Below are 19,813 nucleotides of genomic sequence, written 5' to 3' on the forward strand. Positions count from 1 at the left end.
GGGGGGGGGGGGGTACATTTTTTGCAGTGTGTAAGTGTCGGGCTTCGTCTTTCCTTTGAACAAGCCGAGTGCCTTCACCGCCACCAGCAGCAGCAGCACCCTCCTCATCAATATGCGCTTCATCTCCTGAATGTGGGAGCCTCACAGTCAGACACGGCGAAGAGAAGCGGAGCCAGTGTTCACGCCGAGGAGCCGATGTCTGTCCATATTTCATATCTGACTCCATCCACAGCCAGCTGCCCCCCCCCTTCTCAGTCGACTTTCTCCTCTCGGGCAATCAATGGATTTACTCTGATTTGAAGAGCGTCCGGAGCCGTCTCGACTGTTGCTGTTGTTGTGGTTGTAAAGAGCGGAAAAGAAAGAATTAAAGACCTAGGGAAGGGGGATGTTTGCTTTGCACAGGGTCCGTCAGTTTCGCGTCTTGTCCGCACTGGTTGTCGGTTCGATTGTGTGTTGCGCGAAAAGGTAAGTGCTTTTGTCATTCTGCAGGCTAAAAGTCAAGGTTATTACCCCGGCTGAATGACCATAAAAACACACACAGGAGTCAAGGTGATGTTTTCCTTCTTCTTTCTGCTGCCATTCCAGCGTCAATGAACCGGGCAACATGTCTTTCGTGAAGGAGACGGTGGATAAACTACTGAAGGGATATGATATCCGACTGAGGCCGGACTTTGGAGGTATGTGTCGTTGTGTTAACGTCCATCAATGTCGCTACATTTTTGGCGCCATTCACAGCCTTTCATTCACAGGTGTAGGCCTATTTACATTTTTATGCTGTGTGACCTCCTCCAGGGGCCCCTGTTGCAGTCGGGATGAGCATAGACGTGGCCAGCATAGACATGGTGTCAGAAGTCAACATGGTGAGTGAATGTATACACACCAACACCGTTTCCTCTGTGTTTACTCGACCGCATAATACACGGTCTCTGTACATTGGCACTCACACAGCATGCTTTCCTAGCTCACTCGCTGTAGTAGAAGTGCTGATGTAAATCCATTTTTCCCCCTCTCAGGCCATTATGTGATGCTGGGATGGATGGGCTGGGTTTCCTGTAAGCATTAAAACATCTTTATCTCACAAACTGCCAGCGCAGTGTTCCCTTACCATACATAGAACCGCTCAGCCTGGGTGGAAGAAATGAACAAAGCTTCCAACAGTGCTGATGCTCAGACAGTAGCTCACTGGGAGGATAGATTAGAGCTGCAACAGTGGTTTTGCAATTAACACAGTCCACATACAACGCACACGCAGGAGGGAAACGCTGGTAATGTTGGACTCTCGGTTTAAATGTTTTTATCCCAGGCAGAAGAAAACCATCTGCTTGTTAACCTCTGGGGCCACAGTGTTTCAGGTGGGCCCTTAGCAGAGAGCTAGCAGGGAACTCTGGATTTGCAAACTGCTGCGCTGGATGCAGTTTGCCTTGTGTTTACACGTGTCCCCACATGCAGGAAAGTAAATATTGTGGATGAATCTGTCGTTTCTTTTCTCAGTGGGTCTATACGTCAGAACATTGTGGAAAATGTCAATCAGTGGTTTCCCAAAGCCCAAGATGACGTCCTCAAATGTCAAAAAAGAAGAAAAAAAATCACATTTAAGAAGCTGGAATTTTATAATAAAAAAAGTTACTCAAACTGAATAATCTATTATCTAAATTGTTGGCGATTAATTTAAAGTTGACAACTAATTTCTCTTTGCAGCTCCAAACTCTAGGCTGTTTATCTTAAAACATCAGCCGGCGATGGCCCACATTGGAAACGAGTGATAAAAAGAGATGTACAAAAGATGGGATTTTTTTAGACCACATTGGTCTGTCCAACTGAAAACTGTGCGTAATTGCTTTGGATCCAGGCTCTAAAAAGCCACAAGCCACAATCAGTTTCCTGGGCCATTGGCGGTGCAGGTGTAAACCATTAGGACTTTTAGAGATGATGGCTGGTGAGGACAGTCAGTCACAAAAGCACTGCGGCCATGAGGAGTCAAACTCAGGTCAGTCAGGGCTACACCTCTATGAGCGTCCACCATCACAGTCAACAGAGCTCCATTACACACGTAATGTCTGTCCAGTATCGACCACATCTACTAAAGAGGCAAAAGGCTACATTTTTACTGCCCCATGTTAGAAAATGGTCATTATTTATCTGGTGGGGGCTGTGTGTGGGGGCGGGTGTTGATCAATAGTAATGACTCAATAGTTTCTTCACCAGTTGACTCATGGCTTTGACTTCCCGGCCTCCTTCCAGTTCTCAGGGGTTCAAACGAGAGCTCCATGTCCCTTGTATGCCTCAAAAGTAACTTACATTTGTAGGCTACTAGTTTTTTTTTAGCCAAATATGTTTTGTGGGAAACATAATTTCTGCCCAGATTATATTTACATGAAGTGATATATATATATAGACTATAGCCATTTTTAGTCTTTAATGATATTAATTTAATGATTTGGGGGTTTTGACCAAAAAAAAGAAGAAGCAATTTGATGACGTCAACTTGGCATTTTCACTCTTTTCTGACATTTATTATGATGTATTTATTTGCATATTTATTGCTATTATTTTAACAGTCTTCTGAGCTGTTGTTTTGTGCCCCTTGGTCTTCATATTTCATCTAATTCATTATATTATTATACATATCTGTGTTTTGCAACCTCTAGTTTTGGTGTTGCCATCTTGGACACTGCTGTGAAAGAGATCTTTAACATAGAATTTATAGACCAAAAACATATAGAAAAACTGGTCACTGTAGTTACAGCCCTACGTTTGATTATTTCAATATTCTTAGTTCTTAGTGTGAACATTCCCAGAAGTTACGTTACACAAATAGCTAACACATTATATTTTACACAAGGAGAGACTGTAAAGGCAAGCTAAATCATACACATTTGAAATATTAACATATTTTACAATAAACACTATAGTTTCAGCCGAGCCTTGATGACCCGTGCAATAAGTTTTGTTTGCCAACAGTTCAGTTGTTAAATTTGGTTGACAAGACAAGAATATTCTTTACAGAGAGAATGAAGACCAGGGAATTAGACCCATGAGATCACACCTAAAATTGATAATTAACTAGGTATAATTCTCATTTTCACCAGTTCCCTCGGGGACTGTATATGTGCATTTGTGCATCTGTGCTTGTTAGATGGACAATTCCTGGCTGGGATCCAGTGTTGAAGCCAAAAACAAGACTGGTCAAGCTGTTTGTTATTTTCACACCAGCGTTTGACATTTAGTGGATGCTTTTTATCCAATGCTCGGACCGGCTGTGGCTTTAGCATGGAGGATTTCTCCAATTAAAGGGGATAATGAATGCTTTTGTCCTGACAGTGACAGTGCTATGGTTTATCTATTGAACAACACTAAACAGTACAGCCCCAATAAATGCTGCTCTCTCTGTTTCCTGTCCTTTTGTTAGGCTCTATCCTACATACATTTCAACAGAACTTCAGCTGCTAAATCCACTTCACCAGCCTAGTGGAATGCCCTACAGGCATAAGTGGGAAACTAGTTTTTTAAAATTTGACATGTATTGCTTGCTATGCTGAAATGAGGCCTGGATCATACTCTGCGTGTTCTACAAGGAGCACAGATTTGCAAAACAATACTGCCAAATTTTAGACTTGCTGTGCTTACATTCCCAACCTGACGAGCCAGATGGTTAGTTACACAGAATCATCTAAGAAGCCGACATTGAACAGTTTGAAAAAAAAAGGACAAGCACTTTTAATAACATACCTGGCAAGTGATTGGATGAACTCTCTGTCTATCACGTCGGCGGTTGTTGTTTAGAACAAACAGTCGCGGCCGTCACACACACCTAAACCAAGCCTGTAGCTGCCAGCGGCACCTCACCGGACCCTGATTGGTTCGGAAAGCTGGTAGTTCAGAAACAAAGGCGTTACTTGAAGCCTGACAAGATGGATTTTGTGTGATATGTGATCCATGCGATTCTCGCATGATCTTGTGATATTGCAAGAATGCCAGCTGCCGTGCAAGGTAAGATGTTCTCTCGCCATAGAAAGAGAAAAACAGAATAGCAGATCACTTTACATTCTGTATAATAAAAAACAAAAATGTGAAGGCTTTTACAGTTTGGGAGTTAAGGTCCTTGTACTGCAGCTTTAAAGTGGGTTAGTGAGATCCAAAATCAGAGAGAGAGAAGAGCCTTGTAATGGGATGGAAAACAAAGATTCTCAGATGCGTCTATGCAGGTCAAAGGTGTAAAGTGCTATATTATGGAATGTACGCAAATAATTAGAGAGAAGGGGAAGGCAAAAAAAAAAGAAATGGGGTGAAAAAAAGTTGTATTTTTTATTTTACTGAAGGAATGGTAGTCTGTTGTTTTTAGAGGGCCTTCCAAAGCATAGATATTCATAATTTTGTTAAGTTTGCTATTGTAACGCTGGTGAGTGTTAGCGTTAACTATTATCTCGTCGTTAATACGTACAAGTACTTTCGGGCCGTGGGTGGAGTAAGAGACAGCTTCGACTGTGTAACTTGGTCCATTTCTTTAATGGCACTTCTTCCAGCGTAGAACAACTCAAGACTCATAACAAAACATGCTTCAGCATCTCATCCTATCCCTCCGCCAACCTGTTAACTGAATTACAGGCAGGGTAGGCCTACACCGTGTTAGATAGTCCCTTGTTAACTCAAGGAACAGACTACACTATAAAGCTACACTTGATGGAAATATGGGACTCATTTCAGTAACTCTAAAAATGGTCATTTGTTAACTAAATATTCACAAAACAAATCTTACACTATTTTGGAAATTGCCAGTTTCCTTCTAGTGGTGACTCAACAGAGCCGGAGATGTTGCCTTGTATTTCACACACTGTATTTCTTCCTTTTCAACACCTGGGACCTACATTTGCAACAATGCAACTGCCCACAGATTGGTCTGAGATTGACTTGTGTTATTCTAGCAGTGGCTGATGTAACATTGAGCTGCTAGCCTCCAGCAGTGATGAGCGGGCTACAGGGGTCCACAGTAGTGAGCGGCCTTCTTTCCAAAGCCACAGCTCCAGATTTATATCACTTTAAACTCTTCAATCAATACAACTTTTTTCACATATGCAGTAGTCATAGATTATGTCTGTACATGCTCAATAATTTATGCCTTGCCTCTTATTAATTAATAATGGTGAAACTAGTTGTTCAAACTCAGTAGGATATTTTAAGATGTTAGGCGGGTGGTCAAAAGAAAAAACATTAGTCGTTTTCGGACCATACAGTCGACAGTAAACAATAGAAATAGAAGCGCTGAAGTGACATAAACTGGCTTGCGGTTGCTATAGCAACAACATTCTTGTTTAATTGCTTTGATGAGTCAAACTCGCGTTGTATCTGCTCATCGCATACAAAAAAAAATCACACTTTAATCAATTACATTTTTTTTTACTTTTAATAGTTTTAAATGAAAATTTGAATAATGATACAAAATGGGTCATTCCCTCCAATATAGTAAATCATATTGCGATAACAATATCAGTCAAAAAAAAAAAATTGCAACTAGATATTCCTCATATTGTGCTGCCCTGTGCGTTTGTCAGTGTTTCCGTCCATTTTTATAAATTACAAGATGTTGTTTGTGTGTCTGTTGTTCACATAGCTGACAGTTTTTTGTGGTTTTTGTTAAATGGTGTGCATGTGTTCGACCAATCACCGTACGCTTACTTCACTCTGAGTTCTTTTGTGCTGGGAGAGTACCAACTCGGAAATAGGAGCTAGAAAAAGATCATTCCTAGTTATCGCGTTGAGGTGGACACAATAAAAAGTTGTTTTTTTCTTAGGACTCTGTTCCTAGAACTATGAAAAAGTTCCTCTGGTTCAAAAAGGCCTGTTGATAACGCTGGAAAGGGCCAATGATTTGTTGCAGTCCCTTTTATTTAGGAATATATCCAAAGCCTCGCACTATACATTCTCCTGACCCCTGTACTAGAAGATCTAAACATTTATTGAGCGACTGAGTGATTATGGCATCTGGCTCGTCCAAGAATCCACCTGGCAGGGCACGTAGGTCGACTAACTCAGTTACTCTGACGCCTTCGCGGAGTGCGAGTTCCTGCACTAGCAGATGCTGGAGCATCTGAGAAAGGAACACTAATTACCTCTGAGGTTTGTTTGTGATGTGCCGCGGGCCTCCGCTGATGAGAAACACATACTAGGACAAGATCAGAGCAAGGCAAAATAGAATATGCGTGTGCTGAGGCAGTGCTTGCTCAGAAACGAGATGTACGCTTACTGTTGTGTGTTACGTATCACTTTAACCAACAAATGTGTGACTTGTTTTAAAAAGATTTTTTTGGGGGGTATTGGACAGTTAGTTAAATGAAAGGTTTGGAGGTGGGGATTAAAGTATCAACTGAATTTACTGCAGCTAGTGTTGCTGGCACTCAAAATGTTTTAAATACTCCTATTAAGAAAGTTTTAGTGCAAAAAAAAAAAAGGACACTATGTGTAGGTGTTTTTTCAATATCATAACCTCCTCTTGCAGGAATGGACAAACAGGCGGGATTCTCTGTTGCAGTAAGAGCTATCAAGGCCTTTTTTTCTAGCCCATTATTGAAAGTCATCGTAATTTGGGGAAATTTAATTACAATGACGGTAGCGCTCCTCGCACAGGGAAATGGTCAGAGTCGGCTCTGTGAATGTAGTTGCAGTAACAGGCTGAACAAGCTAGTCATCCATACTCCCACGGCTGCGTGTGGGTGTCAAAAAGAAGAAAAAAAAAATCTGTCATTATGGAGAGGTGAAAATATCTCTCTCTCAATCTCTCTTTCTCCAAATGTTCCTTCTGCCTGGTTTGTTTTTTAGAGTGCACCAGTAACACAGCAAGACCACAAAGTAGCTTCCAATATATTTGTTTGCCTCGACTATTAATCAAGTTAATTACATGTAATGTGCCGTATGTGTGCATGTAGATTTCTGCTGAATGACATTAGGGTGACTTTATTAGGTATTGAAGTTACACAACCTGGTCTGAACCTGGTTGTGCCACAATCACCAAGGTAACCTCATCCATATATTGTGCACGGCATTAAATACATCTTGGAATCAGTTGTTGCCAACGCACAAACTATTTCACCCTAATTATCTTATATAGGTCTTCCAGCAATGTGAAAAAAAATCATATATTTTTATGTGTGCTCTGAGTGAGGCTTAATATACCCCCATGTGTTTTATCCGGCATCCGGCTTCCTGCCTGATGGAATGTAATTGGCCTCAGGAGAGAGCATGCTGTATAGGCTGAAGTGATGATTTAGAGTAAGCACAGCGGGCACGTCCTGGTTTGCAGTGCCAACCCACCAAGAGGACGCAAGATTTGATGTGGGATTGGCCATTCTACTGACTCTAACTCTACATTCCCATCTTGATAATCACTCTGAGGTGCATACACCTTTAAAATGCTGCATGTCTGCAGGTCTGGGGAATCTAAAATCGACAGGCGCCGGCCTAGTTTCCTCTCTCAGTGCCACTCAAGCAGTCGTAATGTTGTGGCAAATAAAAATGAGGCAGGTAAACTATGAAGTAGATTTATGATGTTTTTTTTGTAAAGGTCATCAGTCAACAGTGTGATTCCACTAACTGTAATGGATAGAGCAGATATAGGAGGTTTCAGAATTAAAATGAACTTTTGGTTTTGAAACTGATTTGAAGAAAGAGTCAGCCTTCAATTTTAAGGTCATTGATCTGGTCCTTGATCATCATTAGCCAGTCAAAAATGTTCAGTTTATTTTAACATGAACACTTATGAATAATGTGAGTGGGTTGGACCACTCGTGAATTTCTTTCCTACTAAGACACATTCGAAAAAGTTTGTGAATGGGACATCTGCACGTGCTAGCTAACAAATCTGTTCCTATGACGATTCTTGCATGAGCCTCTTTGTCTGTTTCTTGTTGTTGGAAGACGTTACTGGACTCTGTGTCACTGTTTAACCTGAACTCTGGAGATCAAAAGCAGTTTTTAAAAGGCCGGATTTTGTGTTTTCTTTGTTTGAAAATGACTGGGTTCACACATTGGGTTCCCAACTGAGCCAATCTCTGTACATCTCTAATCCATTAACTTTAAACACTTAGTTAATTCCACTTGCTACGTGAATCTACTATGCTTTCCCCTTTGAGGCCTGTGTTGATGATACCTAATCTTTGGCTACTTCCCAAACAAAAGACCTCTGTTTTGCCACTCTAGCTGTGCTTTTCCTAACTGCATATGCTATTTCAGCATACAGTATGTGACACACTTCTGGGACCATTCAATAAAAATATCTTCACATTCTCAATTTTCCTAAAATCCAAAGATAATGGCCAACCCAAAAATTGCGCAAATGAGGTTACGTTGATGAGTCTATCTATTTATAATAGCTTTACATGAAAAAAAAAATCTTTAAGAAATGATTTTATGTAACTGAAACAAAATCTTCAAGAAAAGGATGATGTGATGTGCACCAATGAAAAAAGCATTGTGTCCAGTTCTACTTCAGCGTCACAGTCGCTCTGTTCATCTAAGAGAACATGTTTTATTTGTACATTTACTACTGTTTGCTTCCTGTCCTTTTCTTCCTCGTTGTCTGTCCCTCTTACCTTGTTATGAGGCAATACATCATGAAATATTAGACAGTGAGGAAATTATTCTGTATATTGCAGGCCAACACTTTCATTAAGAGAAAAAGCCCATTTCACCTCCCCATGTTTGCTCTCAATAAGGGACAGTGCTATTTTTAACAATCTATAGCAGCAGAAGGAGGGGGATAGGACCTCGCTGAGGGATTCCCCTGCTCTGCGGTGATACACTGCCTCGGGGCCATCCCGAGGGAGGGCTCCGAAATGACATTGAAGTGACGCAAATCGCTTTACTTGAACGTGGGTTCACATGGAGTACACGTTGATTGCATACAGTATATTATCGTTTATTCTCCGAAAGATGTGAAGTTTAGCTGGGGGAAAACTTGCAGAGTTGCAGTAATTCATTTAACATGGTAATGTTGAGCGGAGCGACTTTCCAATGCGTCAGGTTTAATGATCATTTCTCTCCAGTTTATTAACACATTTTCCAATCCAATGCTATTGTGCTGATGATGATGAGCTAGTGGCAGCATATGCTCGGGACAAGAGAGCATATGCCATATGACAAACAATGTTAGCAGGATATTTCCTAGGTACTGTTGGAATCACAACGTAGCAGTCAGTATGCTAGTGCTGCAGAGAGATGGGGAGAGGGAGAGATTAAATTGAACATGGGTCAGTTCACAGCCAACACTCTGCTTATCTGAATTCTCACACACCCTGAATGAAAGTGATTACCCGGTCAAGTTAATTGAACAATTGGGGTTTGCTGGAAATCATTTCCACTGGTCACTGTCATTATCTTTGCTGAAAAAATATGTTCATAACCAAACAGCAATGGTAAAGCTGTGTACATTGGGAATTTATGAGTTGTGGGAATTGGGGGGTTATCAATAATTCATAATCCATAGGCCTAGTTTAGAGCAAATCTGTGCCCACATCCCTTGAGTTCCACGGCAGGTACTGAGAAGCTGCACTCATCCTCATCTGAATTTCAATTTGATTGTCCCCATGCAATATTGATGAGGAGTCCTTGACCAAGTGTTTGTACAAGATACATGGTTAGTTTAAATCATGTATGTCTTATGAGGCTAGTGCACCGTAGCCGCTTGCTGCGCTGCCCACCTGCTGACACTCCGGCAGGAGATGGAAATGCATACCTAAAGCGTGATACCACCCGTGGGAGCACCGGGGGAGAACCAGGAGGGTGAGAAGTGATGTGATAAGGGTCAGAACAAGGCAGTGTGAAAGGGATATTAGTCATTTGTAGGGATTAATGGGGGGTAAAGTTACAGTGGTGATGGAGCAGATGGAGAAGGCAAGTCTACAGAACTCATGCTTACAGCAAATGTAATATTCACCACATGCTGTGATCAATCCACATTGACCATTTTAATGAGACTATGACGGATCACGCATTTTATACTTTGTGACACTACATCCTGGAAACTGACAAGGATTTATTCTCGTCACTTAAATTAACTGAAGAATGGTTCACTTCCTTCTATGGCTGCTCAACTGTTATCTTCCTTCCTTCCTTATCAAGTAATTCAAAGGAAGAAGGTGAACTCATGTAGGAAGAAGTTATTACTGTTTCTATCACATGGCCAGTAGATTTGTATACCTATTTTGAGCAAAAATAGATCCAAAGGAGCTGTATATTCTATAGAATCACAGAAAAACAGAAAGTAGTCCCTGTTAAATAATGGCAGGATTAACCAGCTCTCTGTCCCATAAAAAGATGTGTAACTTTCAAGAACATCAACCAGTCTCAACCAGAGCCCCAACCAGTACTGAATGGCAATGTGTGTGTAGGTGTTGTATGTGTGTGTGTGTGTGGGTGTGGGTGTAATGAATTGGTCATGTGTAAATGGATGTTATGGGAGAGAGAAAAGCATCTGTATACAAGGTGATGTATGACTGCTGCAGTACTTATTTATTGTTTATTATATTATTTCTTTTTAACATTATATATAGTATGCTAATGCACTTTTTACCTTTAACTGTAATTGGATGGGTTGGCTGTAAAACTGAATTGCACCTTGATTTATCTCAATCTGAATATGCACAATTTAAGCATAAAAATTACAGGTCTTAAAAAGTAATTTTTGATACAGAACTCAACTGAAGGAGGAACTTCAGTTGGGTCACTTAGTTCACTCATTTATTATGTGATATTAAGCTAACATAATGTTCAAGAGAGAATTATCTTATAAAGAATGGTCATAATTGAAGCATAGTCATCCTGACCTTTTGTCCCTAGAATTGGCCAAGCTCCAAACGAGCCTCTTAGACTTCCCATAATGCAACTCAATAGCATCTTTCATTAGGCCCCCTGCCTCCAAAATAACCATTCCTAAACCCCACACCCAAGGTTCCTGTGAAATATTTTCAATTCAATTCAATTCAATTTTAATTTATAGTATCAATTCATAACAAAAGTTATCTCAAGACACTTTACAGATAGAGCAGGTCTAGACCACACTCCAGAATTTACAAGGACCCAACAGTTCTAGTGGTTTCCTCCAGAGCAAGCAACAGTGCGTCAGTGGCGAGGAAAAACTTCCTTTTAGGCAGAAATCCACCTAGGCTCTTGGTAGGCGGTGTCTGACGGGCCGGTTGGGGTTAGTGGATTTTAATGTCAAACCTGAGCTAAGATGACATCAGGGTAATTTCTTTTGGAAGAGCTCCAGAGTTGCATAGTAGGAATTGTAGGATCAAGCATTTTACCCATACTAGGACCTAAAAGTCAGTAAACAGTGCTTTATAACATTTTTAAACTGGCTTGCGATGAGCCCCTAAGATAAGGGAACTGTAATACTAACTGGCCGGGGTACTTCTACCCAGCATGTGAAAACAGCTGTATGATATGCTCTGTGGCACTATCACACATTCTAATGGACATTTCCATTATTGATAACTCTATTGTTTTGATTAAGCATTTAGTTAAACCTCTCCTCACCTTATTGTGGTGAAGAGGTTTGTGTGTCCCTATGAACCTGAGGGCTGTGGTCTGTGGGAAGGGCCAGACAAAGAATGGTTCCAAGATCCTATGAAAAAGCAAGGAAGGGATTGTGGATGAAGTTGGATGGATGGATTTAGTTAAAGGACAGGGAAAAATGGCCATCACAAGCTCCCAGAGCCCATGGCGATGTATTAACATTACTTGTTTTGTCCAACCGACAGGCCAAAAGATTTTTTTTTTTTTATCAATTTACAATGATGTGAAAGAGAGAAAACCGCAAATCTTCACATTTGAGAAGCTGGAAACGGAGGTATTTTACCTCGATACATGAGATCAGATAACAGATGATAGTAGTATCACTAAAGGTAATTGCAATCTTAGGTTTTTGGAATATTTGGTTATTTCTTTTGACTGGTAGTAGCTGGCCAGAATGGCTCCATGGTCATGGGGGCTGCAGATACCAAACCGGCCATGGTTCCACCACTAGACATTTATGGCTCAGTGCCAATGAGCTTTCCTTGTCATGCTGGGGGAACAATCTGTATCCTGTGCTGACTAAGATCATCCTTGTTCACATCTCTGTGTGCTAACAAAACCTGGAAAACATGTTCATTGAGTATGACGTTTTTAGTAAAAAATAAAGGAATTAATAATTAATAAGCAGGCATATTTTAATGTAATTCTATTCTTTAGTTATCTCATGCAAATTCTCAAGTGTTTTCTAAGCTTTGGTAATATAGTGTTGAAATTACTGTTTCAGTTATGTAACACATTTTTTTGGAAGCCGTGCTCATTGCAGTGGCTGTTTTAATCTTCATTTTTATTTCCGTTTGGTGCAAACCTGAAATCTGCAGCACCAACGGACATGTGTGCTTTTGCCAGTGCCAGCTCGGTGCGGGCTGGTTTCATTTCAACGCCACAGCGGGCAGAGGGGAGATAATGGCATGGCCGAGCGAGAGAGAGAGAGAGAGAGAGAGAGAGAGAGAGAGAGAGAGAGAGAGAGGTGTAGACAGAGACATAGAGAGGAGCGACTGTTAGCTTGGGTAAGTGGATTATGTGATGTGGAAGGAAGGCGGGAGGGGCTCTGTCCTCTATCTGCTCTGCCGCTTCTGCTCTGGTCAAATACCACTTGAATCAAGGCAAAACAAAAACACATACTTGCTTACCTTCCTTTTTTTAACTTACACAACATCCTAAAAACGCTTGATATCCCAACTAATAGTATCCTCATGGTTGGATTCAGGAAAGTCTTGCCAGTACTTACTTGGCTTAGGTGCCAGATGGCGAAGGTTTGTTACACAGACAGATTCAAAGACTATTTAAATCTTACATGCTTACCTATAATTAACCCAGTTGTAAAGCCCATTTGCACAATGTAGTTTGAGGGGACGTACTGTATATGATAACGTATTCAGAGAAAAGTCATAGGCTGACTAAAGATCATTCACCTTATATTTGAATCCTTTGAAATCTGATTAATTGTCTCATGGTTGCCCTTCAATACCTCATTTTTATGTTTTCACATCATTTGGAATCAACAATAATGTCATCCAACAAGTTGCATCGCCATGCTTGAGGCTCTGTGAGGCGCTGTACTTAGCATGCTAACATACTCAGAGGGACAGTGCCAGCATGCTAATGCTTAGCAGGTCATATTTACCAGGTTCACCTTCTTAGCTCAGCCCTTTACCATGCTAGCATTTGCTAATTAGGACTAATTGCAAAGTACAGCAGAAGTTGATGGAAATGTCATTAGTTTTCCAGAACAGACTGACCAACATTTCCACTAGCGTGGCTTAAAATCAATTAAATAAATATTACTCACAATCAAGAACATAGGTCGCTGCAGCAAATGAGAAATCAAACAAAAAATAAAAAGTACCCATACAACAAATGGTCTACCATTTTAAACAACTTAAATCCTTTTTGATTTTGATTGCATAAAGGGAATGGGGAAATACCCGTTTGACTTATTGAGACATATTGTTTTGGTTTACCCTATGGACAGCAAATAATAATAGCTTGGCATACAATTCGCATTGAATTAAAACTATATTGAAAACAGTGATTTGTTTTGAAAGAATAATAAAGTCCTGTAATTCTCAAGAGTCAGACAATTTGAATGAAATAAAAGGGAACATATGTTTAAAAAGCTCTTGGGGTGTAATTTCAGTTCGACTCCGAGGATTGGTGAATCACTGTGGTTATACTGGAATACACTACTGTTTCTTTTCAAATTTTCTTTGAAATATTCCGCTTAAGCTACAGTTGCATGAGTCAGTCTGCCCACATGCTTTTATTACTGTAAGGGTAACTGTACTTCAGAAGGAAGGGCAAAGGCACTTCAATTTGGCTGCAGCGTGTGACCAGTTGGCCCACACTCCGTCCAGCTTGTGGGATGCTATGTCATGTCATAAAAATCATCAGAGCCCTGACTGGGGGGAACGAGCAGATGTAATATTTCAAAGGAGTTCAAATATGTAAGATCTGCAGCAGGTTGTTCAATGCAGGAAAATGTGAAGGGTTTGAATATTTAAGAATTAAAAAACACATTTCCTATCTGATGTGACCTATACTTATTGTCTTTTTTTCTTGTGTTTGCATCCATAGGACTACACATTGACCATGTATTTCCAACAGTACTGGAGGGACAAGCGTCTAGCCTATTTAGGAATCCCCCTCAACTTGACCCTGGATAACAGGGTTGCCGACCAGCTCTGGGTCCCTGACACCTACTTCCTCAACGACAAAAAGTCTTTCGTCCACGGAGTCACCGTCAAAAACCGCATGATCCGCCTGCATCCAGATGGAACCGTTCTTTACGGCCTCAGGTGGGTTCTGCTTCTCACTCCACCAAGGCCTCCCTCTATTTGCCCAAATTTAGATTTGGAAAAGACTGGCGATATTCTCTCTTTAAGAATTAATTGTCAACAAACCCTAACGGAGCAAAGACCAAAACCAACAATGACTAGATCCTGTTGTACAACTAAGTATTTTCTCTGTAGCCAAAGCTTACTGTACAGTGGCTTGAATAAATGTACACCCCCATGCTAAAGTTTATTAAAAAGAGGAATAAAAAAACATATTTGGAAATTGATCTTAATGTCTTAATTAAAAAAAATTAGGAAAAATGTATGCACACCCCTATGTTTAATTCCCATAGAGGCAGGTAGGTTTTTATTTTTAAAGGCCAGTTATTTCATGGATCCAGGGTACTATGCATCCTGATAAAGTTCCCGTGGCCTTTGGAATTAAACCAATCCCCCCCCATCATCACACACCCTTTACCATGCATAGAGACAGGCATGGGGAACTTTCCATAAGATCATCTCTCAATGCAAATCAAACCAGCTATTAGGCTAACTGAAATAAAACCATGCCGTTCCAATTTTTTTTTTAATTAAGGCATTTAATCTCTAACTCTTTTTAATCAACTTTAATCATGGGTGTGTAAACTTATTCTAGCTACTGTATATATCTTATTCCTCTGGGCCACAGAGCTCCACTGTTGACTAAAAACTATTAATAACACACCATTGAGCCACACCATTGCACTAGGTGACAAGTTCTTTCATTACCATGAACCTGGGCACAGCAGTTTCTTTTTTAAATTCTTCAAACACTCTCCTGCTGCCAGAAATACTCACTAGAGCACCAAATGTGTATTAATCCCCAAGTGAAAACACAACCCAACAAATACACCATTCCCTGAAGGGCATTTGCTAAAGACTACAGTGGCCAGCTGTTGGAACCAGGAAACTACTGAGCCTTTTTCTTTTACTAATTTAAACTATATACTTGTGGCCAGTTTTTAGAGATGCATGTCTTCAGTAGGAACCATTGGCCTTGGGGTTGTGTGCCACAGTCAGAGAAGTTCACACATTTTTAGTTTGGGATTTTTCATGGTGGTCTGCAATAAGAAAAACACAAAAAACCTCAGTTTAATTGATTCTACATGTAACTATTTGTTTTGTTTCCCAGTGAGTTTTAAGAGTTGTAATGTGCAATGTGTGGGCCATGCAAATGAGCAACACTCCCTACAACAGGCAACAAAGTGAAGCTCAGGGTCAAAATGTTCTCAGATGTTTCCCAGTGTCAACTTAATTCTATGTGTTTAAAGCCCTATTACGGCACCACAGTTGCCCATGCTGAGAACTTGGCAGTTTTCTGCTGCTGGCTGCAGAGGATTATGTGTCGTGCTCAAGGGCAACCTGGCATAAGGGAGGGAGGGTGCAGTCAGAGATCAGCCATGAAAGGAAATATGAACAGGTTAGACAGTGCATTAATGCAATGTTAAGCTTGCAGCTGTTGTTTGATATTTGTTTCATAAAGCCCTTATTTTGAATTTCCATTGATCTTTTCGACTGGCAGGTTCAGAAGAGATAGTGCGACCAATGAATATGCATGCATGCTTTGAATTATTAGAGCAAAATGTGTGTGTGCGTGTGTGTGTTTGCACGTGTACTTGCGTGCTTGTGTTTGTTTCAGTCAGTGTTGATACTTCACAGTCATACAGCCATGCTTGATTATGTATGTGGAGTTCATAGCACTTGGCCTTGTGGGCTACTTTTAGACCTCTTAATGCTTTTAAGAGATCAAAGGGAGAGAGAGATGTGTGAAGTGGTGTTTGTGATAGGAGCTGTTAAATAAAGGTAGGTAAGGGAAGGTAAGGCCGAGTAACATGGTGAATACAGATTTACTTCATGGTATTAAATGACGCACTCTGTTTGTTTGCTATTAAGGCTGCAACTAATTATTTTCTCAATCTATGAAGCATTTACTTCATGAAGTGGCAGAACATAATGAAAATATATAAGTAGGTCACAATTTGTTGAGCTGAACTGGCTCCCCGTTGAGTCTCATGTTACTATGTCAAGACAGACCATGAGCTATAAAATATTGTTTGGTAGTGTCCAAATTAGTTTTGTCGTGTCTTATAACTAAGGTAAAGGACACACACAATATTTACACTCGTGGCAGCATATCTGACCTGAGTCCTTACAGATTTAAGACAGCGTTAGGGAAAGGAACCTTGGCCTATTTAGGGGCAGTCCAGTGGAACAAGTTAGATCGGCAAATTAAAGTCATTTCCACATTGAACTCTTTCAAAAAGACAGTCAAGGCCTGGTTACTAGAGAGGGTTTTGGAATAGAACAAAAGGCAAATTACCGTTTTTATTTTTATTTCTTTAAGTAAAATCTTTTTATGTCATGTCAGTGTTTATCACACGCTCTGTAAGTGTCTTGTCCTGATGTGTTGAGGACCACAATGGAAATAAGTCCTGGACTTTATTGTGTTTTTATCCTCGATTGTATTTGATGTCTTTTCATGTGTAAGACATTCTTGATACAATTAAAAAAATCTAAAATCCCAAAAATGCCAGAGGTTTTCATATTGGCAGTATTCTACTACCCTACCTTGGTTTTTGTTTTTATATATATACACTGTATATATAAAAAATAAAGTTATCTTATTTTGGAAATAAGAACGATGACACTACAATTCATATTAAAGAGTTAAGTTAATCATTTATTTAATTATTTATTGGATCATTTAGGCTGTATCGGGTCATTTAGGCAATAGCCCATGTTTTACACAACGTAAGCATGCAATAATTTATTTCATCGTCTTATTTGATTAACACTTTTTTGACTACATACCCTACAGTCCCAAAATATATTAGATTCACTTACAGAAACTATGAAGTAAACAACTCTGCCGTTCATTATCATTATTGAAGTTTGCAATATTATGTCGTTTAGAGTGTATTTTCTGAAAATGTTACGTAACATACAGGCTTCAAACTTCATAGATACTATAATAGTAAAACAAGTTCAGTCATATATTAGAAATCTAAGTGAGAACTTGCAGTCACAATAATTACAATGCATCTATATCTTACAGACACCATGTTATGTTATTGTAATTTTAGCTGCACAATAAAATCACCTTATGGGTTTCCACAGCCTCATATGAGTCTTAACTGAATAAAGACATCCAGTGGCTAACTGCCAAGTAGCCGGCTTTTAATCAGGGCAGACTCAGTCTAAATCACTTTGAATTTGCATTTCACTTTCTGCTTATTTTAACTGTCTGATTATCAGCCGTTTGAGCTCATGCATCTAATAAACAAAGGGATACCTCCTGATGACCCAGTTCAGATGAGCAGCCACTAAACTCTGCCAAAATGTGTTGCCTTAATATGATTTTTATTTGCATAATTTTTCACTTAATCACTGCATGGAGGGTAGCCAGTTTGTTTGGGGGACATGGACTGCTTTAAATACAAGACTGAGGACTGCTTGTCTGCCTGTGATCTATAGCATAATTATGTATACAGTTACACGGTCAGCATTTTACCTTGGAGGGGGTGCCATAATCTTATTTTAAAATGACAATGCCAATAATCTCCAGTAATATGATGCCAACAGAGGAACTTAGTGTAAAGACAAATGGACATTTAGTTTCCTCTAAAGATGATAAGACAAAGTCAAGCGCTATCACCTTAGTGCTTTAATCCAATTGTATTTCCACAGTCCCTTATACTTCCTTGTAAAGTAACTAATAACCTGCTTTGCAGTTTTTATAATAATTCAAATGGGCTACAAAATATGCGTCGACCCTCGCTTGCTTACTACTTTCCCATCCATCTTCCTGTCAATACAATTTGTGTAAATCACATGCAGTATTTAACATATTCTCTCCTGTGTGCTCTCTCTCCCCCATCTGTATCTCCTTTTTCAGGATAACTACTACAGCAGCGTGTATGATGGATCTTAGGAGGTATCCCCTGGATGAACAGAACTGCACTCTGGAGATAGAGAGCTGTGAGTAGAGAGACCTAATGCCTTTAGGACGGACTATCAGCACACTATGCAGGCTAGGAATAAAAACCAACACAGTCTCATATGTGAAATATTACAGAAACAATATCAAACCTGGTTTATTTTTCTTTTGAGGCCTTTAGTTTAAAATCCAATTCATCTGCACATTAATTAGGGGTAGATAGCTATGTCCTTCACAAAGTTTGGAGACTTTTGAGAGACAATTAAGAAGAAAATTGAAGAAGCACAGGCAGAGATAAAAAAGGCAGCATATCAGTCAAGCTCCAATAACACTGGGTGCTACACGTTCCACAACTTAATAGCCATTGTGGTCTCCAAGCCAAAAATGATATTAGCCTGATGACATCACAAATACTATTTTTTCATTAAGACCTCCCCCCAGACCCACAGAAGATGTGCTATAAAAAAAGGATTGGGATTATCAGACACTTGGATCCTTTAAGCTTCTCTAGTTTCTCAAATGGTCCATGAGACATTTTGCTAATAGTTTCTGTGTTAGGTTTCTAAAAAAAGGAGTTTATGAAATTACAGGAAATGTCAGCTATTTTTGTAAGTCTTTTGACATTTTTGTGAACTCAAGTGAACCCATTAACTGACTTGATTTTCAAAGTTGTTTCAAAAAAACAACTTCAAACACGTTTCCTTCCAAATGACAGCCCAGTTGGATGATCAGCGACACTGCATATCTTGGTCTCCAGTGATGGTTAGACAGATGGTTACACCTTGATGCATGTGTGTGTTTCTTCTTGTGCAGATGGCTACACCACAGACGACATAGAGTTTTACTGGAAAGGAGGCGACACGGCTGTAACGGGGGTGACGCGGATCGAGTTGCCTCAGTTCTCCATTGTTGATTACAAGCTGGTGTCCAGAAACGTAGTCTTTTCCACAGGTACAGTACATGCTCTACTGTAATGTAGCGTTTATGTGCTTTGGCCCCCACAAACTGAAATTGCTTTGGGAATAATACATGACAGACTGACAAGTGGATGTTACATTTTTTGATATTGTTCCTATCAAGCGTTGGTCTATTTCCAAGGTGATTATGTAATCAATTTCTGTAGTAAACAAATCTGTGCCAAAGCTTGATCTGTTGATCTTGAATCCTCAGAGCCAAAGCGTTTGTGTTTGTCAGTGCTTCTAATTGGGTTGAAGTGAGGGAATGCGCTGCCTTTGAAGTATCCCGCAAGTAACAGCGGCTGATGCAAGGATGCTGGTATGGTACTTAATCAAAACATGATGTAAACGCTGCGATTTACGGAGCAAATTATGTCAAAATCAGTTGGCCGTTGACCTGAGAGGTGATGCTGGAATGAATAGTTTGGTTATCATGCAAAATGTAGCTGTAGACCCCCAATAAATTCTTTTGAAGATTATTTTTTGGGACTTTTCCACCTTTACAGGACAGGGCAAGTAGAGGGGGAAGACATGCAGGAAAT

The 19,813-nt window shown here is 40.0% G+C and overlaps 1 protein-coding gene across 4 annotated transcripts in view; it reads left to right on the forward strand.

The window, feature by feature from the left end:
- LOC116674208 (gamma-aminobutyric acid receptor subunit beta-3) overlaps positions 1 to 19,813 on the forward strand; it is a 61,489-nt gene that overhangs the window by 25,277 nt on the left and 16,399 nt on the right. For 3 of the 4 annotated variants that reach the window (XM_032506761.1, XM_032506763.1, XM_032506764.1), the window contains 5 exons: positions 586 to 677; positions 793 to 860; positions 14,140 to 14,360; positions 18,274 to 18,356; positions 19,129 to 19,266. In XM_032506761.1, the coding sequence (XP_032362652.1) occupies positions 586 to 677; positions 793 to 860; positions 14,140 to 14,360; positions 18,274 to 18,356; positions 19,129 to 19,266 (602 nt within the window). Of the gene's footprint in view, positions 1 to 385; positions 466 to 585; positions 678 to 792; positions 861 to 14,139; positions 14,361 to 18,273; positions 18,357 to 19,128; positions 19,267 to 19,813 lie in introns of those variants that run through there. The other variant, XM_032506765.1, reaches the window with a different exon arrangement.

Source organism: Etheostoma spectabile, chromosome 24 (assembly GCF_008692095.1).
Source record: "Etheostoma spectabile isolate EspeVRDwgs_2016 chromosome 24, UIUC_Espe_1.0, whole genome shotgun sequence".
Lineage (NCBI taxonomy): Eukaryota > Metazoa > Chordata > Actinopteri > Perciformes > Percidae > Etheostoma > Etheostoma spectabile.